Here is a 17621-nt window from a genome sequence, read left to right as displayed (position 1 = left end):
TGACGAGTGTGTGAAGAGAGAGAGGAGAAGGGTGTTCAGTAGAAAACATTTTATAGGAGAGAGAGCTTAACAGACCCATATTTGAATAAGATCGGTATATCCTTCAGAGTTGGACTAGGTAATATACGACGGACGTTAGAAGACAGATGTCCCGTTTATGAAAATACTAAACTCTTGAGGTAAAAGTGATCTAAAAAAGCTGTTACAACGAGATGCCCCTTCGTAAAACACCCACAAATAAGTAGTTTGAATTCCGCGCAAATGGTCATTGATCGGGCAACAACAACTGACATCAATCGACGCGAAATGATCATTGAATTTCCCTTCCTTTGAGGAAAATAGAAGAAAGAGTCCGTTTTCATTGGGTATTCCTGACCAGATTGAATTTAACTTTAAATCGACTGTGTAAAATAAATTTGAAGGAGATGAAATTCTAAACATACCCACATAATGTTTATCATTCCGAGAGAAACGTTTCTTAACTCCCACGAGTGACGAAGACAGAATTTCTCTCTGCTATATCAATACAATATCAAGCAGACAAAGTGATAAAAATAAAGACATATAAGTCATGCTATTATCATCATCCAATACCAAATTCTACGAACTAGCATCATAAGAATTGTATAACAGTTAGTGAGGAGAATTACTGGTGACATCTTGAGAATGGAAGGGTCAACCAAAAACGCAAACTACTCGCGCAAGTGTGGTAGGGTAATTCGCCATGCAAAATATTTCACTCAATTTTTAACCCGATAAAGGCGCCGTAATGACGGTCCTAAGAAAGATTTACGGCCCGAAGTCGTGCGTCCTATGCAAAAGAGGGATTCTCACAAGACCTCGGAAATATTAATACAAACCAATACCATAACATCTTTAATCTTCATAATAGTTGCTCTTTGTTAAATTTCTCAAAGTAAAACAATATCATTAAATCCATAAATAGTATATTATTAAATAATACTCTATTTAAAGGCACGGCAGAATGAAAAAAAACTCACTGCTTGATAACTCGCTTCCGTTCTGTTTGAAACCAAGGGAAGGGAGAGTTTCGGCCCCCATTCTCTCAATTCCCACGGATTTTTCTTTTGTGTCATTTTTTTTCCCAGTCACCGCCTTTCTAACAACCGGATCTGGGCCTTTCATCTTAATAACCTGCGTCGTTGCAGCCCACCGTAAGAAATGAGCCGTTTTTCAGTCTTAGTTGCCTTTAATTCACTGCTTATAATTGCACGCTGTTCCTAAACGCTTGATGTTCATAGAGGTATGTGGTTATAAACTGAGGGAAGTCTCGCTTCAATACGAGCTCCTCCAATATCTTAGCAGACATCGTAAGTCTTTCTGTATCAACAGAGTCGTAAGCTTTCTGGCTGACAAGCTCGTCTGCGATACGTTTAATTTCACCACAAACGAGGGCTTTAGTCACTATGAGGCCATCTCCTTCCAGTTTGCACCGATGGCGAATTGCCTGCCAAATCTGAAAGTAACACAGAGGAGGTATATGCTAAGAAACTTGTCATGATCATTTTTCAGACAAGTTTAAGTGTATCATCCCCTTGTGTATGTAGTGTCTAAAACAGTGTCCACCTTACCTGTGACCTTGAAATTTCGGCTGTGGCTGAGTCTTCTACAGCTCCATTGAGCACAAACACACCCTGGCCTGGGTACGAATAAATGAGCAACATACAAAAGTTAATGCGAACGAGCGTGCGTGCAGTAAGACAGAGCAATGGACATTGATAATTGAGATTGATAACTGATAACATTGATTAATTGATATTTAATAACAATGATAATTAGCATTAAAGCACTCTAATCCGGATTGAGGGCCATTATACTGAATAGGCAATAAGCCGTACAACTTATCTCAAAATCTGTTTTTAAACCCTTTGGCCCCTACGAGTGATTGGCATCTAATTTCTCCTTACAGTATCCCTGCAGAATCAAATATTAAAGTCGCGAGAATAAAGGTAATGATCGCCAACTAGAGCTCTTGATAGGTGAACAAATTCTCCACGTTCGCATCATAAAAATTTTGTAGAGCACAGTATGGAGAATATGGATATCCATATTAGGGTGTAACGGGTTACGCTGCTACAAAACGAATTGTAATCCGCTTCCATCTCCTCAACCCTCATCAATCCACGCTTCCCTTTGATTTATCACAGACTCTGTTTTTCTACTTTACCAAACTAATATTCTACAGCCGTCTTTCAGCTGAAGTTTGCTTTGCCCTGCATACAATTGCCTAAAATATTCTGATATGTAACGACCAGACACATACCTCTTAACCAAGCATCTATGAACAGGATTCCGACAGTAATGTTATCCTGTAATCCTTGTAAGGTGAATCCACCCTAAAAATGTACAAAGCTATAAGTTAAAATGAAAACTTCGAGCGCCTTCATAAATTATCGCGTTCAAGCATTATTCTCACCCTTGGTAGTCGTAGAAGGTCGTTCCTAGAGACCATCAGTTCAGATCGGCTTACATGAAGCTGGTTCATGGAATTTACCTCTGTCTTCCACATCTGAAAATAACATAGGTTGTCAAGAAACAAAGTTAATTGGCATATCCCCTTGTTCTTACTCATCCGCTAAGCTCACTTAAATGGCTTCTTTACGTAAAAAAATTCAAAACTTCTTCTCAACAAAAAATAACAATAAAAGTCGACGTGACTTAATTGCACACTAAATTACTGACCTGAATCAAAGGCTGCACAAGATCAGGATCAAACACTAAAAATCCATCCGCTCCTGCTTTGATTTCGTTCAGTTTTGCTCTAAACAAAAAAACATCAAGACAAAGTTACACCGAATTTCTCTGGAGAAAACTTTAGACATTAACCAATACGTAAACAAATGTAAGAGCTAAGGATCTGTTTTCAATTCCTATTCTTACCTGCAGACTTTATCAGTGATTTGCTGTCGAAGATGCGGATTATCTTTCGGTAACACAACTGGCGCCATCCCCCCTGTTGCGTGACACCCTCGTGCGTGACATGTCTGGACAACAGGAAAAGGAATCACAATTCTTTTTAAAGTGATTCCTCATTATTGCACCGCGCATCCTGTACTACGCATAACACACGTGAGTAGGAAAATACGCACGAGCGCATACTAAGCACATGGTATTGTTTTTTCAATCAATGGACAGGCCGTTATTACTTTAATAATTTAAGGCATTTATTGCAATGTAATGTACCTTAATAACCAGCTGCATGTAACTTTTAAGGTACTGCTTGTCCATAGATACGTACTTCTTACGATCAGGCAAAATGAAATCGGCCCTGTGTCCTGAAACGACAATGTTTTACCCAGCTTCATAAACAAGTGCCTGTATAACATAGCGCAGAAATAGCTAAACCAAAATTTAATTGTCCGTCCAACTGCATAAAACGACTTGATGGTTAAGGAGGGAAATTCTAACACTGATTGTAAACATGGTAAATGAGATACTTTAAAATGGACTAAAAGAGTTGAGTGGTTGAGTCGCGGTTGGTAACCGCTAACAGTGACTAGTATCTAATTTCTCCTTACAGTATGACCCCTAAATCAAACACGAGGGTCACAAGAATGAAGGAAATGATCACCAACTAAAGAAACTCTCGATTGTTAAACAAATTCTCCTTGTCAGGACCTTAGGAAATGTACAGAGAACAGTATGGAGAATATGCATCCTGATGTCGAGGTGAAAAGGTAAAAAAGGACATTAGCTACTACTTTTTCACTTACCAAAGTTGCTAATTAAAGAAGCGGAGTAATCCCACATGCCACAGTTCAGACCAGCGGAGTGATGCCGCAGCTCAAACAGGATTTGATCAAGTTCAAATGAACAAAAGATACTCTCTATCAGAACACTGGCCTTGACAGATCCTTGCGGTAATCCGAGCTGATGATCAGAAGAACAAACAAACAAACACATAAAGACAGAAACACGTTGGCTTTTTTAAAACATGATTTTTAAACTTTCTAACGAGCGGTGAACAACTGGAAACGAAAGGATTCAAACACACTAACTCCGATTTCGAAATCGCATGCACCATCAACTGAGCTTGGGACCGCGCTGTTGAGTTAGATCATTTACATTCTTATCTCAAATGACCTCAAAACCATCTTGTATACAGTTACTCCTACTATCACTAATGTTGAAAGAGTTCCATTTAACAAAGGAGTAAATTTTGAGCTCGATGTTTGGTCATCGAATTAACAAAAATTGGCATATCAAATGGTACTGCTTGGTACAGAGTGCATGTAACTGAATATAGAGCATTATAAACGACATTCCCTGGGTACGTATTTCATTTTCCTCTGTCCTCTTTTGTTTGTTAACTCAAGCCCTCCCCCAAGAGGCTATGTAAATTCGGGGTCGTTCGTGTTTAGTCACAAATCTCCGTTAAGGCTCTTACGCGTATGCGTCTGGCCGAGTTGCCACAATTAGGCTTGAAAAACGAGTTGAATAGCATGTAAAAACAGTGTATGGAAGGGATAATAATTTTCATATGCTTCTAATTCATATACTTTTCATAGGCCTTTCAAATGCAAACCTCGTACGCAAATTTTCTCGTGAAACAGGTGTGAAACAGTGTTTGAAAATAATGCTTAGACCTTCCATTTACAAGCGCCTGACTACACGGAGATTACGATACGCCTCTAGTTTTTCACGACTTACCCTTTGTTGAGTCCAAACAAAGATGTCATTCCACAACTTCACTTCATTGGATCCTTCAAGCTAAAATTAAAAAGTCGGAAATATAATGTTGAGCCAAGCGGCTAACTTGTTCAGCAGCTATACTTCCCCTAGTTTCGTACAGTGAAGCGAGTGAAAGGCTTTTTTTCCAATTCCAAGAAACCTGGTAAGGCTGTAAGTACTCTGAAAGCTTGGTGCTGGTAAGTACCCATTGATTCACAAGTGTGTTGGCTGGGTAGCCTGTTCCAGGCGTTCAGTTCGCAAAACGAAGCGCAATAGTGTAGTGCGCAATAGTAGAGCAGGGAAAAGAAGGAGAGAGGTTTGGGTCGGGTCACGACCGGTCTCAAACTTCTCTTGGTTTCTCACTCCGCTGCTATGATCGCCCCATTCAGTATTTTACTCCGCTTTACCACCCGGACGTCTAGAGCAGACTACTTAATGGGCAGTGAGCAAAACCTAAACAACTACTTGCACAATCTATCACTTAAGGAATGGCATGGGGATATTTTCGAGAAGGGCACTTGTTGACTTAAAAAAATGAATCATTCCATGAGCTGAACTGGATGGCACCCAGGATGTTGAAACGTTGATCGAATCCTTTTATTCTTTCATCAGCAAACTGTAACTGTATTATTATTTAAATGACCATAAATTGACGCCATAGTCCATGAAAGATACTGGGGATGACTTGACAAAAACGAAACTACTCTCTTACACGTCACAATGCCATTATAAAATGAAAATAACAGTGACAACAAAAGCAGATTTATCCTGTATCAATACTTTTTAATGAAAAAAACGAGAGGGGGGGGGGTGCGGAAGGAGGTGCTTATTAGATGTATTGAAACACAGGTTCACCAAGTATCACAGGGGAAGGTGCTCATTACAGAGTGGGTTCTCAATCACAAAGACACGGCAGATCACCTTTGGTAAGTAAAAGAAAGGACCGTTCCCGTCTTTCATCATAAGTTTGCTGTTGTGGAACATGTGAAGACCAAAATCAAACAATGGACCTGGAACCACCTTTCCTCCAACCTACAAAGAATAATTAATAATACTTATTAATTATTGTTTTTCATTCCCAAATTAAGTGAATACTATACCACACCTTGCATTAAATAGCGGAATTCAAAATAGTAGAGGGGCACAAGGATGGAATGTTTTCCTTGAAGCAGAAGTCTTTCAGCCTTTTAACCCCTAAGAGTGATAAGCAAGTAGTTTCTCCCAACAGTATCACCCTTGAATCACACATTTAGGTCACAAGAGTACAGGAAATGATCCAAACTTGAGAAATTCTTGGTTAGACAAATCCTCATTATGAGTACCATAGGAAATGTATAGAGAACAGTAAGGAGAACTTGCATACTGATGTTAGGACATAAAGACTGTTCAAGGTAACCCATATACAGTGTTTTTCCCCCACATTCCCTGATTCAAAGCAAAGCCAGTAAATAGTATGGCAGCTGGTTAAATCTCCCAGCTAAAGTGAATTCAGATGTTTTTCCTGTTTTTGTTTACCAAAGCATCATAAAATTTGTCCTCTTTCAAGATTTTGGATTATGCACATCCATTTAAGCAACTACAATTAGCAGCAGACTTAATTAAGGAAGTCAAAGAACAAATTTGACAAGGGGTTGGAATGCAATCCAAAATCAATTTTCTCCAGAGGTTGCTATCTTCACCATCTTATGATTGACTCAGAGCCTCAGAGCACACACATTATCAAATTGTACACATGGCAATAGTCCTTACCATCATATTAAATTCAAACATGTTCCATGCTCTTGGTCGAAACATGATTACTGGAGCATTAGACATCACTGGAACACCTGTTTAAAAATTTCAATAATTTCACAACCAAAAGATAAAATCATCTAAATCCCTTATGTAGAAACTGATCATATTGCTAACCACTTCATTTAAAAACAATTATATTGGATAGCTTAGACTTCTGACATACATCACACAGAAATAAAAAATATTAGAGACAGCTGAAACATAAGCATTATGAAGCACATTGGCTACAGGTAAGAACTAACCCCTAAGGTTACCACGTACAAACTGGTAGATGTTATAAAGGCCTCTTAACTGATTTGACCAAGAAGGACAATGGCCATCATCAAGATCAGTCTACAAGAAATAAAAAGACTAATAAGTTATCTGTTCAAAGAGACCAGTGGTTTCAGGGTTCCCTTCATTTAGCAGTAATACCTACTCATTCATGCATTTATCAAATATAATGTTGGAAGCTTGCCCCATTCATAAAAATTTACTTCATGTATCTTCATATTTTCCCTTCCACTGGAGATTTCATTTGAATCCAACCTGTCTCAGTACTTCACACTTACTTGTCATTCTTCCATTTATTTCATGATCCTTCTTCATTTATTTTTCCCCCATCTGTTCTTTATCCCCTTTATTTCTCCTTTTCTCCTTCTTCATTCATTTTCTTTCTCCACATTTTCCTTCCTTTCCCATCCTTTATAATTTTTTAGCCTCTCTATAAAATCTTTTTCTTCACTCCTCATCAAGTTTCCCTCCTTTTGTCATTTGTTAACCTTTTAACTTCCATGAATGACCAAGACAAAATTTCTCCTTACAATATTAGCACAATATGTTATCAAGAACAAAAGAGATGAGAGTAGAGATTGGGGATAACCATTTGATCTTATACCAAATTCTCATAACTGACATTATAAGAATTGTGTGGCAGACAGTAAGCAGAATTACTAATAAGACCTGGGAGTGAAAGGATTAAATAAATTGAGGCAAATCACTTAGCAGTTTACCTGAATGCCACAAGCTGGTGAATTTAAAGCCTTCATGAACATTTCTGTATCAGCAGGGGAGATGTCTCCAATATCAACCGCTCTGCACTGCAACCTGGAAGGTACAGGTGCCACCCTCCAGGTTTTATCCCTAACCTCTACACTTTGTGGTTGGAAGAATGGCAATTCTCCTGAGTCAAGTAGAGTCAGTTTCCTGATGCTGCGATATCTTAGCATCTATATGTACAAAAAAATCATTTAAAAATGATCAGTTCTTTGAAAGGTAAAAGGAACTAAAAAAAGATTACCTCTTAGGTAAAAAATGTAAATTTGACTTTTCAAGTTATGCAAAGGGATCCTAGCGGGAATTTATTTTCTCTGCTGTATCAGTAAGTGATGTTTTAAACTGTTACTCTGTATAAAGGCTCCATAAAACATTTCCCTCAAAAATAATTGTATTTTCAATTTATGGGAAAGGGTAATTTGATTACCAGAAATCCTTTGCTTGGTGAATGGTCAGTAAAATAACTTTAATGTCTCAAAAACCTTCAACAAGGTGATTTTGATCTGATGCAAACTGTTAAAAGTTGTTTAGAGCAAGGAAAGTTACTGATCCCCGAACAAAACTCAAAATGATAAGACCTACCTGTTCAACATTGCTGTCAAATTGTCTAACAAGTTCAACAATAAAAATTATGGCATCCAGAGTAAGAAGGGACTGATATTCAACCTCATAACATGATGGTGGACCAGAAAGCTCCATATCAAGTATTCCATGCTGGAAATAAAGATAAGTGCAATTGAAAACACCCTGAATGGTGCACTAATCTTAAATATTTTGAAATAACATGTTTTCAAAGCCATGCATTTCATGATTATAAAGCTTGTCATTTTTAGCTACAAAACAATCAAGGGCTCTTTTGAAAATATTTTGGCCTAAATCATGTTTTTACACAAAACCAGCCTCAATCAAATACAGCTTATTCTGGTGAAGTGTGTGACTCCAATTTTCAAAAACATAGTGAATGAAACCTGTATCAACACACTCAAAAAAATTCACCTTTATTTGTTCACCTAACATGAGTTGGCCAATAAGCTAACTGATTTCAACACTGATTTTGGATGAGACTTTGAATAAATTTGACTACAGTCATCAACTCTGGCAAACATTTAGATGCAATCGCTGTAATTTCTTAGTTTTTAGTTCCAACTGATCCTTGTGTAAAAATTACTAGTGGCTCACAATTTTTTACACAACTTGTACCCAACTTTTCAGAGAGTGCCCTTCTCCAGTTCTTCATTATTTACTCCTGAGCTAACTGTCAAACAATTAGGAGGTATGCTGTAAAATGCGAGGAAGTAGTGCTCACCAGTTGAGACACACTCCTCAATCAGAGACAGCTCAAATTTCTGATATGTTTTAAGTCCTCAGCAGTAATCCTGATCACAAATTATAAAGAGTCTTGCCAGAGCCCCATACCTAAATTTTTTGGATGAGAACTAATCAAAGATGTCACATCCTATTTTCAAATTAAGCAGAATCAAGAATAGCTTTGTTTTATCAACTAAGATAATGTAAAGTGATCACTATAAAGAGTTTCTAAAGCTGACGTTTCATGCCTTAGCCCTTCGTCAGAGTGATGGGCAAACAAGGGCAAAAAGGCCTTGCTCTGATGAAGGGCTAACATGCAAAACATCAGCTTTAGAGGCTCTTTACAGTAGCCAATTGATATTATCAATTCAGTTTATAAAGCCAAATAACCTTGTTATACTGACCCCTGCCAATCCAGAACCATAGCTTCCTTAGAAACTGAACCCTTTTTTCCAAGAATAGCTTTGTGTTATTTTATGAATTTTTTGGTAAAGTTTCATCCGATTTAGCTCAAGAGCTGCGATTGTATAGCTTCAATACACTATCGATACTACGATGTATCTCCTTGTTCAACCAGCAGTGAGAAAGTTGCTTCTAAACATTTTCCGCTTGACCATAACCATACGATTATATAGATTCCCACGACCTTATTGAAACCGGTCTCCTTACCCCGATCGGGGATTGGATATCTAACGGCAGTAAACGTCGAATGATGATCTAACAAGGTTGCTCATTGAATCGAAATCGAATCTAAATTTAAAAAATTTTCTTCAGCCCAATTGTCAGATAAACCATTTTTCTGAGTCCAATAAATAATTCAGATATTGCTTTACAAGGAATCGCCGAAGTACAAACATGTAGTAGAAAGATACTTGCCTGTCGTAAATTGTCCAAAAGAGATTGCCGATATTTTTCCCCGTGAGACAACCTTGGCTGGAGATGGCTTGAAATTGTGGCAAGTCGCTTATCTGCTGCCATTATTTGCGTTTAAAACATTTTTATTACAAAGACTCTCGAGAAATTCTCTGTTTCTTTACGCCTGGCGTGGATAAACCACTGCAAAATATACACGTGGGGGCGAAAACAGTCAGGCGTTCCAAGATATATAGTTCCCAGTTTACACACGGTGGGTTTTCCCAGAAAAAAAAAAGTGCATCTAACGGAAATTTTGCTTTTTGCTTCAGTTTCCCGTCAGTATGTTATTTTTATCTAGGACTTACGAAAAAATTTTCCTCATTATTTACCATTCGTGTCTAAACTGCTGAAAGCCTCAGTAAGCGGCTTACGCAAGGTCGAAAATAGTCAGGCCTCCCTCAGGCCTCCCCAAATTTGTGGAGCCCAGTTTACGCGCAGTGGTTTTTGAAAGAAAACAGAAAACAACTATCATTTTCCAAGTATATTTCAAAAGAAAACGAAATGGAATCTCAATTGTTGCTGCATCATTTTCGAGAGGAGGTTTCCTGTTCTGTGTTTTGTCCTGAGTTATGGCTCAAGAACGAGGAGCTGAAATATTAGCGCCAACGAGTTTAGAGACACAGTTTGATCGGAGACAGGCTCTAAAGGATAAAATGCTGTAGGACATTAGTTATAATCCTGTTCATAAATGATAAATATTTTGGCCAAAGCCAAGCAAGCAAATATAGTTTTCCTCAATTCTGAGAAATGAACTCAGGCGTCACATTCTCAATTGCAAGATGAACAGACTCAAGAATATATCCTTTTTAAATTTTGTTAGGAGTTTTTCATGGATCTCACTTAAATTAGTCTTGTTTTCGAAAACCTTTATTAAGTTTTATCTAATTTACCTCTGTAAAGATGAACTTTTAAAGCTGCAATAAACCACGTATGATTATCCATCTCTCCTAATTCAGTTACTTATGCTAATCGTGTCACTTGATATGGTCCGTTTAACCATAAACTGCGGGTGTCCTCACCACACAGATATCTACCGATACTCATTGATGTCAGACCTTGTATTATAGAAACATGTCAAGGAATATAATAAAAAAATTTCATTCTACACTCTGTATCCAAATCGACTGTAAGGTAACAATATTTTTGTCAACTTCTCTTATCAGATAAAATGTGTCTTCTGATTGCAATTAATCATGCAGGCATTTTTTTCACAATATGACCACATATGTCTGTGGTAAACCGTCCATGAGAGGTTGAGGGCATTTTGTCTCCATTAAATAAACTTGGCTAAAGTTGGCCTGAGTTTGCCAAAAGTCGCTTTTCTATCAACACTTGCTCTTACAATTATTTTTTCAACAAACGCTAACAAGAAATTCTTCATTTTTTTAAGCCAGCCGTGGAAATACCACTGCAAAGAATAATCGTATCAGCGATAAAGGTCAAGCGGTGCTAAGATATTTTAATTTCCAATTCATGCGCCGTTGGTTTTCCTAGAAACCAAGGAACATAAGCATCTTTGAAGACATTTCAAGCTGTAGCACAAAATGCAATGGCCTTGTTTACTCAAACTTTCTCTCGGAACATCTCGATTTTTTAACTTGGGAGTTTATAAAAGTTCATTCGTTTCTAAAGACCATCCGTGCATAAAAACTGCATTTAAATTGATGAATAAGCTAGGCAAAAATAGTCAGGCAATTTAGGACCCAGTTTACACGCAATGGGTTTTCTAAGAAAACACAGAAGAAATCTCAATGAGCATTTTTGAAACAGCCATCGCCTCAAACATCCCTCCTTAGAGAACAACATGGAATTCAAAACTCTACTTTCTAACCTTCGTGAGGAGGTGTCTTGCTCAGTTTGCACGAACATCTTCACCGATCCAAAACAGCTTTTGTGTTTACACAGTTTCTGCCTAAGCTGCTTACAACAATGGCACAGAACAAGCCATGGCAGATATGGCCGAGACACGATCAAATGTCCGAAGTGCCTAAAAGTTAGCGAAGTGCCCAGAAGTGGCGATCTGAGAGATCTGCCGACGAGTTTTTATCTAAACGGCTTGATTGATGTATTAGCCATAAAAGAGTGCAAGAACAGCCGTGTAACGTGTGGAAATTGCGAGCAGAAATGTTCCGAAAGTTCTTATTGTTTTCAGTGTTGTTTGTTTTACTGCGTCAGGTGCGAAACTGCACACAACATCATGCGAAGGAATAGGGATCACCGTGTCATGGCGCTGAAAGAGTTTCGAGACAAGGACTACGAGGATGTGTTAAAACGGCCTGTGTTTTGTCCCGAACCACGACACAAGAACGACGAACTAAAATACTACTGCAAGAACTGCCACACGGCTGTTTGTCAAACTTGCGTGACTGTAAACCACTATGGCCACGCTTTTGAGCACATAGACGATGAGGCCGAAAGACAGAGGATCGATATTGAAGCCCTGATTGAACAGCAAAAATGCGATTTGAGAGCAAAGCGAAACACTGTCAAGAAACTTGAGGCACATTGCCATAAACTGGTACGAAAAGGAACAACTGTAGCTTGGGAAATAGAAGAGTTAGAAAACAATTTGATAAAACTTGTAGAATTAAAAAAGACAGAAATGTTAAAAAACGCAGAAGAACAGATAAGAAAATCAGTCAGAAGGTTTGAAGAAGAAATTGATGGTAATACCAGTTATGTAAAATATATGGAATCATCTCTGCGACAAGTTGAAAAACTCTTATTAACAAGTACAAACATTGAGGTTGTTCAATTAAGGAAGTCAGTCGAGACAATCTTCAAGGGATTTCATATGACTACCCAAGAGAAACGCCTTTCAGAGTTTGGTTTTATGGAGAATAGAGAGCTTCTACATACTGTTCAAACTGAACAAATCGGTTCTTTTCATTGGAGTGTTCCAAGTCAACCAATTCGAGAAATTCGTTCTGAAAATTGGAGGTCGCCAAGTCAGCCACCTCGCCAGGCCCCCGTACCCAATTGGAGAAGGAGCCCGAGCGAGTCTGAGATACACAACTCGAGTAGGAGTTTGAGCGATTTTGAGAGACTCAGGAAGTTACACCAGACAGTGTCACGAGATGGGCACAGAAGACTCTTTTTTGACTGAGCACAGCTATCTTGCACAAGATTTCATCTTCACTCGAATTACCTGGGTAAGGTGAGCAGTGGAGGTTCGGAAGAAAAACTTTTAACTTGAACCACGAGCGCGAGCCGTTTAATGGGGATTCCGGGAAGAAATCGCTCCTGAGGGAGTTTGGATTTAAAGATGACAACCACAAGACAAAGTGCTTTGACGCTTGGCTTTTTTCCCTACCAGGCTTTTTGCGCCTCTCAATGCAACGTCAAGTTTTCTCTATCTAACTGTACAGCTGGAGTTTAAACTTATCTGGCTGAAGGGGGTTCTTCTGAATTGAAGGAGAATTTCAAAACTCAGAAAACTTTACCAAGGAATTTCCCAAGTTTTATTGCCAATAACTATTTACACGCACAAGGACATTTTTATTTTGATAAATGGACAATTTTCCACTAAAACAAACGTAACTAAAAACAGCTCAACGGAAAACCAAATAAATAACAATAAAGGTTGCAAATTGAAATCATTAAGGAAAATTACAAGAAGATTTGTCTTCTTAATGCGATGAGCATATAACCTGCATTTACAATATCAATGTATTTTAGCTGACATGTGATGGAATAAACAGTTTTCTTCGCAAGGGAGTATTTTCTTGATAGAAATATTTGTGAAAATAATGTACAGCAGCTAGAACGGAGAATGACGAATCAGAATCTATATGGCTTCAGTGTGTCGATTTAGAATTTCGCAAATTATGCTGCTTAATCTTCAAAAAAGGTTTTTTTCTTTTTCAAATAGAAAATAATATTTGATAGTTGAATTTCGATTTATTCGCGCTTTAATTCACATAACTGATAACATAACAATTCCTGGTGTTTCAACTTTCATACACAGAAATTGGGGTAGAAACAAATGCGATACGCATCTCAGAAGATTATACTAAGCAACTGTTATATCGTAGATGAATTAATGGAGAGTTGTGATCAGTTACGGGAGCTCCGGCTTTTATAAAATAATTAAATGCAAGATGTTAGAATCCGAATTCTGGGAAGACATCATTGCAATCTTGCCTTGCTCAGTTTTGATCAGCTGCCAGTGTTATGAGTAATTGTTGTAAATACAAGCTTCTAGAAATCTCTAGACTGCTTATTCATGCTGACACGCGTACCATAGAACTTTCTAGAACATTTCATCAAGTCACGCAGTTATTAAATAATATCACTAAAATAGTTCTTTTGTAAGCTTCTGGAAGGTTCCAGAATACTTTGTGAATATGCGTTAAGAAGTAGTTGTTGTTGTCGGAACGACGACTGTTTTGTTAGCTATACCGAGAGAGATTTACTGCGGAAGATTGCTCATTTCAAGGAGCTTTGGAGACAGAAGTGAGATTGTGTCAGTGGTGATGAGCTAGGATATAGACTGTGGTGGGCCTAATTAAGTTTATTAACGATAAGTATTGTACTGCTTTTAGGTGTCGCTCCTTGTTAAGAACATTACTCGCTTTTTAATAAAGTGGTTAAGTTTGTAGGATTGTAGTGTTTTTTTGTCAGTTAGATTATACCGTAACACCTGATAGAGATAAAGCGGTGTACGACGCAATAGTACAGACCAGAGGCACTACCAAAGAAGGAGAACTGTAAAAGATTATTTTCGAAACCGCGATCCTCTTATTTTCCTCATGTCTTTCTAAGCTTTAGTACCAAAATTTCATCGCATCACACCCCACCTCCCACCTCTTTGTTCTCGTCCCCCCAATCCCCCCAATTCCCCCCCAAACCCCCCCCCCCCTCTTGCCAACCCACTGGATGGTTCTTGTATTTGATCATTCGATTGTACAATCCTCTTAAACAAGTGCTCCTCGGAACAGGAGAGTGGACGGTCGAAGAAGAAGAAGAAGAAGAAGAAGAAGTTAAACGTTCATATGTCAAATGACTCAAGATTTTGGTTCGTATGTAGTAAGTTTCTGAGCCTTCAAAGTCTACCATCTCTTTATGTTCCCTCTGCGCGCTCTCCAGCTCCGAGCACAATACAGGTATTTAACTACTACTATTAAATGCAATTCCTCATTGAAATATCACAATTTTTCGGTAAAACAGTTTATATGTAACATTGGATATAGGGGATAATCATCTCTTTAAATCAAGCCAGAGAAAAGGAATCTGACTTTCCTCGGAAATGGGTTGAAATCATTTGGAAATACGTTTCGTTCACCGCATTCAAACAGATCCACAGCCGCTTGTTTTTAAAAGAAGCTGTCATATCATTACGTGGCTGATTTTGTGAGCGCCCAAGATGAAACAAATTTTGTGTTCTGCGGGCAAGATAGGCTGGGTTTTCCTGCTTTACGATAACAAATTGCTTGTAGCTGGCGTGCACCGATTTCGCACTCCCCTTCTTTTCGCGGTGGTACAGAGATAGGGTAGCAAAATACAATAAAACTGCACAAAGGTAAAGACAAATAAACGAAACCAAAAATGAATTATCTGAATGTATTTCAGTTCTTTGTTGTAATTTTTTGTCATATCATAAACCCTTCATTGGCTAAGCTTTTCTCGTCAATATCGCTGGATATGAAAACGGTAAATAGAAAACAAAGCTACTGGTCACCAAATAATTTTATTGTACCCCTACTCATAAGCTATATCTAACTGACTGTCGCCAAGAAAAGAATACTTAATTAATACACGTCTCTCCTCATTGACGTCTGTGAATGGTGAAAAGGTACTTCAACATTTTTTAATCTTCTTTATCTTGTAGCTAGATAAGTTTTGATCATCCGCATTGAGCATATTGTTTACGTATTATCAAATTACTGTTCACAGGATATTTTCATTAGCTTCTAAATTAGCATCTTTAATTCATAAACCTTCTACAAGCCAGATGTTGCTTTAAAGCAGAAAAAAAAATTCATTTTGAGTAAAAAAAAAAAGCTTTGTTTGACTGAGCCGTCATGAAGCAGATGCTCCACAAAAAAAAAAAAAAAAAAAACACGAGCAAGAGACAATGAGAATTGCACTGCGTTCAAATTTTCTCATTTCGAATTATTTGAACCATGTACCTTTTTACGATGGAAATTGTTTCATTTTTGTAATATTATGTCGTTTGCCATTTTAGAGAAGGGTCTTCACATTACGTCATGACAAGCTCTTGTTGGGGATGCAGTTGAATAACTCGAGCTAACTTCAAACAAGGTAACACCCCCCTCAATACCTCCAGCATGCTTCTTCGGATCTCCTCCATTCTCCAGGAAAATATTATGGGATTTAAAGACGAGTTAAGAAGCCCCAACGTCATTGAAAACTGAAAGATCCCTTTCAAAACGACATTATGCCCTGTTGTGGCTATAGCCAGCTTGGTGCAGGTGTAGGGCAGAAAACAAGTGGCAAATGCAGCATATACGTAGAACATATTCATGACAGACTTAAACTTTCTTTTTCTTAAAGTCAAGTCTTTGCAATTTTTGCCTAAGGTTCCCTCCTGCGCAGATATTTGCAAACGATGACGACAAACAGCGAGATGGATTTTGGCAAAAGCTAAAGTGGTTGTTATAAAGAAGGTGATCGTGAAGGCAAAGGAAACAACTTCTCTGTTCATATCTCCGATTAACAAATACCCAACCGAGGTAACTGCACTAAGCGTCCACAAGACAGAAATAGTGATGGTTACCTTCCTCTCTGTCACGATTTCTCTGTAGCGTAAATGAAGTGCAATAGCGAGGAAGCGATCAAAACTGATCGCTGAAACAATGAAGAATGAGGCACTGGTTAGAAACGTTCCCAAGACGAGGAAAGCAATTTTGGTATTGCACTCAGAATCGTAAGACGAAACAGAATCTTTCAGGAGTATCTCAGCGATCACAGATATGTACAACGGCTGCACAACTAAACCAACTCCAAGATCGGTAAATGCCAAACCACGCAGAAGAATCTTTGACGTACATAGAGCGCAAGTAGTCTTCGTCAGCGCGCAGATGATGATAATGTTCCCAAATGTGGCTGAAAGAGCCAACATCGCGTTGAGTACACAAAGCAATACATACCAGCTGTAAAATTCATCCTTCTCGGGATAATATTTAGAAATATCGTCACAAAATTCCTCCAGAGCTTTCATGACAAATCGTTTGATCTTGGTGCAAATTCAAAGCCTTGAAGTTCTGAGCGAAATGACCCAGGAGGTGTGAACAGCTGAATTAGTTTCTATCAAACTTAGATTACGCCACCGTTCATTACCATATTTGGTTGCTTAACCGTCTGTAAATTTGGGAATAATTTTCTAGAGTTCAACAAAATTACGTCGAGGCAATATCGCGATCATTTACAACCTTTTTCTATCTCATTATGACTTTTTCAGATATAGTTCTCAGTTGTTTTTACGGTAATACAGATAACCGTTTCCGATCTGTAAATTGTCACAGAAACGGCTCATTATGGACATGCACAAAGCGAACTGAATTATTTACTCCTGGAAGGCAGACGGAACATTTGATCTCCCCAACTGTGGGAGAAACTTCAGCGTCTCATCATTCTGAAATTGAATATTGATTCGTGACTCCTTCGCTGAGAGGAGGTAATTACATGATTTCGACTGCAATTTGGTGTTAAAAACCACGAGTAAATTTTTCAAAGACAATAAACTGCTCGATTCCGGAGCGGTTTGTAGATTTGAAAACTTGACAGGTGCTTATTTACACCAAATTAAACTAGAAATAATGTAATCAGCCATTAATTATTTATGTAAAATTATTTATTTACGAAAAAAGAGGCTGGGGCCCAAACTCCGTAGAAAATATGTATTAAACTTGTTA

At 38.1% G+C, this 17621-nt stretch overlaps 3 protein-coding genes across 4 annotated transcripts; 1 reads left to right on the top strand and 2 right to left on the bottom strand.

Moving 5' to 3' along the window:
• Positions 1 to 904: 904 nt before the first annotated feature.
• Positions 905 to 9878, bottom strand: LOC131797515 (malate synthase). 2 transcript variants are annotated; one of them, XM_059115134.2, is made up of 15 exons: positions 9706 to 9878; positions 8104 to 8235; positions 7479 to 7694; positions 6729 to 6819; positions 6442 to 6518; positions 5614 to 5724; positions 4672 to 4731; positions 3735 to 3891; positions 3205 to 3296; positions 2902 to 3005; positions 2704 to 2782; positions 2438 to 2530; positions 2285 to 2357; positions 1593 to 1660; positions 905 to 1477 (listed from the first exon to the last, which is right to left on the bottom strand). In XM_059115134.2, the coding sequence occupies exons 1-15, from the start codon at positions 9805 to 9807 to the stop codon at positions 1223 to 1225; spliced, it is 1710 nt and encodes a 569-aa protein (XP_058971117.2). In that variant the 5' UTR covers positions 9808 to 9878; the 3' UTR covers positions 905 to 1222. The 2 variants fall into 2 exon arrangements, with proteins under 2 accessions (XP_058971117.2, XP_066016997.1); XM_066160900.1 differs by lacking the exon at positions 9706 to 9878 and adding an exon at positions 8828 to 8981.
• Positions 9879 to 11548: 1670 nt separating this feature from the next.
• On the top strand, positions 11549 to 12850 carry LOC131797507 (E3 ubiquitin-protein ligase TRIM56-like). Its single transcript, XM_059115125.2, has one exon. It carries the CDS (start codon positions 11549 to 11551, stop codon positions 12848 to 12850), a length of 1302 nt encoding a protein of 433 aa, XP_058971108.2.
• Positions 12851 to 15946: 3096 nt separating this feature from the next.
• LOC131797509 (adenosine receptor A3-like) lies at positions 15947 to 16927 on the bottom strand. Its single transcript, XM_059115127.2, has one exon. It carries the CDS (start codon positions 16925 to 16927, stop codon positions 15947 to 15949), a length of 981 nt encoding a protein of 326 aa, XP_058971110.2.
• Positions 16928 to 17621: the final 694 nt, after the last annotated feature.

Source organism: Pocillopora verrucosa, chromosome 14, assembly GCF_036669915.1.
Source record: "Pocillopora verrucosa isolate sample1 chromosome 14, ASM3666991v2, whole genome shotgun sequence".
Classification (NCBI taxonomy): domain Eukaryota; kingdom Metazoa; phylum Cnidaria; class Anthozoa; order Scleractinia; family Pocilloporidae; genus Pocillopora; species Pocillopora verrucosa.
This window is presented reverse-complemented; position numbering and strand designations above follow the sequence as displayed.

Coding starts and splice junctions, on each gene's coding strand:
- LOC131797515 (XM_059115134.2), bottom strand. CDS start 9,807: ATGGCAGCAGATAAGCGACTTGCCACAATTTCAAGCCATCTCCAGCCA. Junction 6,820..7,478: donor CACCAGCTTGTGGCATTCAG/GTAAACTGCTAA, acceptor TATTTCTTGTAG/ACTGATCTTGATGATGGCCA. Junction 3,297..3,734: donor TTCTTTAATTAGCAACTTTG/GTAAGTGAAAAA, acceptor TTGTCGTTTCAG/GACACAGGGCCGATTTCATT.
- LOC131797507 (XM_059115125.2), top strand. CDS start 11,549: ATGGAATTCAAAACTCTACTTTCTAACCTTCGTGAGGAGGTGTCTTGC.
- LOC131797509 (XM_059115127.2), bottom strand. CDS start 16,927: ATGAAAGCTCTGGAGGAATTTTGTGACGATATTTCTAAATATTATCCC.